The sequence below is a fragment of the Anoplophora glabripennis genome, unplaced genomic scaffold (genome assembly GCF_000390285.2).
Source record: "Anoplophora glabripennis isolate ALB-LARVAE unplaced genomic scaffold, Agla_2.0 scaffold84, whole genome shotgun sequence".
Classification (NCBI taxonomy): domain Eukaryota; kingdom Metazoa; phylum Arthropoda; class Insecta; order Coleoptera; family Cerambycidae; genus Anoplophora; species Anoplophora glabripennis.
The window spans coordinates 1,360,345-1,367,326 of record NW_019416213.1 but is presented as its reverse complement, the minus strand read 5'-3'; the positions used below and the strand labels follow the sequence as shown (position 1 = coordinate 1,367,326).

At 34.3% G+C, this 6,982-nt stretch overlaps 1 protein-coding gene across 1 annotated transcript in view; it reads left to right on the top strand.

Annotated features, from left to right (window-relative positions):
* The window catches only part of LOC108904486, a 20,748-nt gene extending 13,858 nt beyond the window's left edge, over positions 1 to 6,890 (top strand). Inside the window, exon 3 of the mRNA XM_018707079.2 lies at positions 4,756 to 6,890. Within this exon, the coding sequence (XP_018562595.1) occupies positions 4,756 to 5,646 (891 nt within the window). The 3' untranslated portion in view covers positions 5,647 to 6,890. The remainder of the gene's footprint in view (positions 1 to 4,755) is intronic.
* Positions 6,891 to 6,982: the final 92 nt, after the last annotated feature.

The window sequence follows — 6,982 nt, the reverse complement described above, 5'->3', positions numbered from 1 at the left end:
TACTATGAAATTGACCAAAGTGGGATTAATTCAAGAGCGATTTTCTCAGAAACCGTTAAAGATAACGATTTGAAACAAGAGTACCTTTTTAACGTAAAACAGTTCGGGAAAACGGAATTTGCTGTCCAATTTGTTAAAAAGTCAAAGATGAAAAAGTTACACACGCAAAGTACCAAGGGCCCCCCCGTACCCACCCCAATGGACCTTGTGGAAATAAATGGATTAGTCCATCAAATTGCCCATCAAAATTTAGCTGTGTATACCAAATTTCATTCATTTATCACAACGCGATTGAGAGATATTGCAAAAAAATGATTTCCATTCCTCCCTCTTCGATGGGTCCCTGTGCCCTTAGGAAGCATTTCCGGACCCATGTTCATATGAACTTTTTTACTTAGTTTTGATCATAGAATTGGCCTGTTTAGGATTGGCAGCTAATCATGAGACACCCTGTATGTCAGAGTTAGGACGTCGATGGCTATGCGCCCTGGATCCTGACAGCCTATTAAATTCGTGGGCAAGCGCTAGCTTCTATTTTGACTTATTTGTAGAGTTCGGGACAATGTCGGATGATCATAGCCGTCGCGTCGGCCTTTCGCTACAGCGCATCGTACGAACTACGAAACTGGTAATAACGGCAGTTATCGGTTTCGCGTTTGCTTCGTGTATACGTGTTTTAATATTCTAGTAATGTTGAACGCGCCAAGAGATAAAAACGCTGATAAAGTACGCAAATTATTTATTTTTATTTATACCTACCCATTTATTTATTTGTTTACGTAGTACACGCATACGACTAACCGACGAAAACCCCGAACTCTACTTATTTGATAACGTAGCTTATAAAATTAATGGTTATATATATTAAAATACGTCTACTTGCGTCTCATTTTGTTGTAAGTGAAATGTCGACCTTCCAGTATTCTCCTTCAAATACGTTCAGATTAACAAGAATAAGTTTGCAGACGAGGAACAGCACTTGTGCAAGCAAATAAGGTTTTCAAGATAAACGGATAAAAGCATTGAAGCATTCTAGTCCTATTACCTACTGCGCATTTGTAGGCGGGTCCAACTCAGCCGCGAACTTATTCCTGTTAAAATGTACGAATATACAAAAATGCAACATATTTTGCTTTATCTGTCACCTAAAACAGGCCCCATTTTCTTATCTCTTATTTCGTGTTCATTTATCCGCAATTTTCACAATTATCCACAATGTTCACAATTTTACACACTACAGGGATAGAAATAAAGTAACAGATAATATATTAGTAGATGTAGTAGCATTAAAAGTTGTAGGAAAAAAATACTTTGTAAGAAAGTAAAGCGAAACCAACAGAAATATGTTGATATCAAGTGAGAGCAGGGTATAGACAAACCTTTAAAATTATCGTAAAAAAGGTACTTACGTAATTAAAATTATTTCAGGTACCTATCACGAAGAAACGATCACGGCGACTGCAGATCAGAAGTTTCATGCAAGCATTTTGTAGAATTGCCGAATAGCGTTAGATGTTAGATATGAAGAATATCCAGAGTTGTTCTAATGTTCGCTTTTGAATAAAATCCAAATTTCAATTAAGTATTTGAAAAATTTGAATAAAGAAAGTATTTGTGTTACTTTGTAGAAATGCAAAACACTTATAATAGAATAAATCTTTTTCTTTTTTTTAAGATTTGTCTCTTATTATTTAGAATTTAGAGCAATAGACCCGCAATGTGTCTACTTAAATTAAAAATTATCTATAACACACACCTCATTGTTTAGTGAAACAGTTCCAAAATTATGCAAAGGGTCGGTCAACTGATAATATAAATAATGTATGTAAAATTTTGGTAATAGATGGCGCCACCACAATTTTCAAGTTATCTCACCTACACAAAGTTAACGGAACTTTGCGCTTTCGACTACCTAACTAGATTAATAGTAGACATTTTTAAGAGTACATCACTAGTTTCAGATGTGAATAAGATTTATATTTTTGTGATTAGTTTGTTCTATACTGTTTAGTGTCTAATATCCTGTTTTATTTAAAATTAAAAAAAAACGCCTACCCCCACTACGGCAAAGAAGTTACTGAATGTTAAAAATCCTCGGATAGTCTTATGATTTTGCGGACAACTTGTGTCGGTGACATATAAGTGGCGCCATCTGTTTGATTACAAATTTACTATGAATTACGAAATTTTAGTTCATTTGAAACTTTTAGCTGATTTGCAATATTTGCCATTTTGTACTGAAGAATAATGTACCATTTTTATTTTAAACAAAATAAACGCCTATCCCCCCTTTTACAAGAGATTTACTGAATGTATTAATTCCTCTCAGATAGTACTATAACTTTACGGACAACTTGTGCCGGCGACATATAAGTGACGCCATCTGTTTGGTTAAAATTTTACTTATTTTTTTCTAATTTTTTACTGAAATTTTAACAAACATTTGAAATGTTTAGCTTGTCTAACCCAAATTTTCGATATTTTTAGACTGATTTGCATTAACTTTAACTTGCACTGAAGAATAATGCACTCATGAAAGGAATAAAAATAAAACATCCACTCTTCAAAAATTTTATTAATTATCAACTTGGCACAATTCATAAGAGTTTCCATTATTGTTTAAGAAGATTCACATTGAATAATATTGATAAATTAACACTTAATTACTATTAACATTTTTATGTGCCCTTTTTAAGTTGACGTCTCTCGCATACATTGAATCTTGAAGAAAGCCCATCTGGACGTCTTACTATCCTTTCGTTGCAACCTGCACAGATTAGAGCTAGCTATAAACCATGTAGAAAACAGACTTGAAAGTTGAATTTCAGTACAATAAAAATTAGTAATTGTTACAAAGTGTGCCTATTATTAGACACAACAACAATGATAGGTCTTCCCAAAAAAATCCATTTCACCCTTGTTCAGTGAGTCTCCATCTAATATTTTCAGTCCTGTATTTGACTAGTTGTCTCATTACACAGCCACACAAAAAAAAGTTGTCTGTACATATTATCCGTAGTATTTTTGCCTCCTGATCACGAATCCGGTGTCAGAATTGAGCCATCACATCACAGGAATTTCCTAACTTCAAAAAACAGGTCAAAAATAGCAACAATTCACGAAAAAGTGCTAGGAAAAATACTATTTTTTTTTCTATATTCAAATGTTCGTTTATATGGTTAAGACCTCGCCGAACGTGAATCCGCTGTAAGAATTGATGTTTTTTTTTTAACCTAAAAAAATGGGTCAGATATAACGAATTTTCAAAAAATAACAGATTCACGGCAAATTTGGTATACGGGGGTTTTCGGGGTCGCTGATCACGAATCCAAGGTCAATTTTGCAAAAATTCAAGATGGCGGATCCAAAATGGCCGATCAAATTTTCAAGAAAAAACACATTAGCGCCATATTTGGTATATGGGGGTTTTCGGGGACACTGATCACGAATCCGAGGTCAGATTTACAAAATTCGTTTTTAAAAATTTAATCAATTACCTACGTACGTACTTTAAGGTTAAAACATGATTGGGTACTCAGGTTATAGAGTAAGTAAACAGAAATATTACAAAATGAATTTCGCAATTCTAACCTTGTAATTCGTAATCAGCGTCCCCAAAAACCCCCGTATACCAAATTTGACGCGAGTGTTATTTTTTGAAAATTTGGTCGGCCATCTTGGATCCGCCATCTTGAATTTTGCAAAATTGACCTCGGATCCGTGTTCAGCGACCCCTAAAACCCCCGTATACCAAATTTGGGACGAATGTTATTTATTTTTTGAAAATTTTTTCGGCCATCTTGGATCCGCCATCTTGAATTTTGCAAAATTGACCTCGGATCCGTGATCAGCGACCCCAAAAACCCCCGTATACCAAATTTACGCGAATGGGTTATTTTTTGAAACTCTGGTCGGCCATCTTGGATCCACCATTTTTAATTTTGCAAAATTGACCTCGGATCCGTGATCAGCGACCCCGAAAAACCCTGTATACCAAATTTAGCGCGAATGGGTTATTTTTTGAAAATTCGTGATATCTGACCTTAATTGACCCGGTTTTTTTTGGGTCAGAAAAAGAACCATTAATTGTATTTTCCTTAGCACTTTTTCATGAATTTTTGCTATTTTTGACCTGTTTTTTTGAGGTTAGGAAGTTCCTGTGATGTGATAGCTCAATTCTGACACCGGATTCGTGATCAGGGGGCAAAAAATACTACGGATAACATATGTCGCATGAAAAGTACAGACAACTTTTTTTCTTTTGTCTTCAGTTCAATAAAATTTTTATTGAACTGAAGGCTCAACTCGCATTTTTGCTTTTCACCCGAAGCTACTCAAGTTTACCACCTAAAAATATCACATGCTACTATTACAACTCGTCAAACATAGTTTTTTAAGATTTTGTAGTGGATGATAATGATTTTGAAATTTTATAAAAAGAAACATAAAATATCTCCATCATTATACAACTTAAAGAATATAAACAGTGTACAAAATGAGTAAATTAAATACAGCATTTGAAATTTAAGTCAGCACATATAAATGTGCAGAAAACACATAGAAGCAAGATAAAATAATAAACATTCATAAATTTATTTTTGATTATTTGACCATTTTAAACCGTTATTCGATTTCATCCACTTAAATGCTATGCTTGATGAGCAGTACCACAACCACCATTACCTACTATTACTACTACTACTATTAATACTTACAGATCAGAGTATTTTTAAATATTTTTTAATTTTTTTTCAGGAACTCCTGATATCTCGCCTGCAAAGAGAAAAATGCGACCAGCTCAAGGCCCTCAGTTCCAAGTTACTGTTATTTGAATCAAGACTGATCAGAAAGCAAAAGGACATATCGGCCATGTTGAACATTAGAGAGAATATTATCCACAGACAGCAAAGGATCATCGAAACTCTATCCAACCGACTCATTGACAACGGCCTAGAAGTTCCACAAGCGGAGCTAACCGAACTAGAAAGCAATTTACCAGATTTAGATTCACTGAATGACTCGGACAGTGCTGTGGTGATGGAAGACATTGATTCAGATAGCAACATTTATCACATTCCTAAATTTCGTTCAACGAATTCCGATGGAGTGACCGTTGTACGGTCCATATCCGATGCAATTGACCCAAATTTGAAGTATACCTTGACACGCAGGAACAATGGTTTTCTGCGTCGGCCGGAGATCTTGGAGACTGTCTACAGTGTAGAGGAAGACGCTGATAATGACCAAGAAAATAAAAGCGAAGCCAACAAGAAACGAGAGAATTTCGCGACCCGAGGAAAATCGAACTGTAACATTGAAGCTAGCGATGAGAGTCTAATAGTGAGAGAGAAATCTCTGGAAGAGAAGATCTGCGGAGTACCCAGCTGGCCATATAGTAATAGTGATAAAAATACCAATAACAATGATGACTGCAATGAAGAAAATCCCAAAAGTCAGGTTAAGACTTACAATAGAGTTATGTCGAATCATAGATCAGTAACAAAACCCAAAGACGTGAAATACAAGAGGATAAACAAAGCAAAATCGAAAAGTTTGGAAGAGTTGCGGGGGAGGTTAAAAAACTGGGTGGAGCAAGGGAGTAAAATAACCGGGCTGACGCTTGAACACAGTCAGAGCTATGCCTAATATTTAAGGCGCTATTTTTTCTGGATTTTAGTTTTCTCTTTTGTTGTTGTTTTAGTTGTAATTGTGTTGTATTTGCTAATTGAGTAATTTTTGGTGATCATTGCATTAATTCAATTTTTCTTTTAGATAATTAGAGTTCACATTTCTTGAAATAACCAAACATGTAATCCTAACTAAATTTTGTCAAATTATATAGAAGTTAAAAGCCATTCTATTTAAAAGTTACAATTACGACTTAGATAACATACTCAGAGTTCAAGCAACGTATCCAAAAAATTCATATTTTTACAGACAAAAGGGTTGAGTGAATGATGAAAACATCAATTCTTTTGCCAACTTACTCATTGGCAAGTTGCATCAGTAACACTCGTGTAAATGTGATTTAATTAAAATAAAGATAAGGAAGCATATGAAAAATATATATAATCACAACATAGCGCGAAAATTTTGCAACTAAAATAGTCACTATCCTTTTCTCTCTTTGGCAGCATTAAAAATTCGATATTAAGTCAAAGTGCTTGGACGCATCTCTTGCCAAATAATCACAAATGAAAATATTTAGTAGAAATTGTGATGGGGTCCGCGACCCGCATAACAAAATTGTTACCAAATATGAAGACAATCTGAGAAGTGTTAATTATGTATGTACCTAGAGTTTCCATCAATCTCGAATTGATGTAAAATTATATTTTGTAAATAATTTTAATTTTGTACATAAGATTTTAGTTCCTTTACGAGTGAGATCTCTGTTTTCGCGAAAAGTGCTTTTTGCTGTACATAAAACTAGCTTTTCTACCTTCTATAAACAATAATAAACATATCTACGAAGAGAATCACGTAGTACCTACTATTTTATTAAGATTCCTCTTTCGGAAGTTGTTGGGATGTGTCGTTGACTGAAAAAACTTGACGGGACAAGCAACTCTACCACATCTAATTTTTACGGATATTAGGAGACAAAAGCTTCACTTCGTCAAGTTCACGATTAACGGATGTACATAATAAGGAGCACCGCTTATTATTTTAGAGCTTTGGTATTCTCATATTCTGTACTGTGAATTGTTTTTTAAACCGAGTCCAATTTTAGTTAAGGGACAGCCGAAAGTCTGATATTGTACTTACTTTAAAAAATGATTTATAAGATATTTCTTTTGCGAAAGTGTAATTTTATGTAATAATAAAGACAATCATTAAACAGTGGAGTTTTATTGTATAAAGTAACCTTTTAGCTAGTTGATAAAGTCCTTAGCAAAAAACTACATTAAAAGAGAACGGTGTTTTCATAAGTGGAATTCGATAAGAAATAATATAACGAACTCTGTCATGTTAAGTTGGC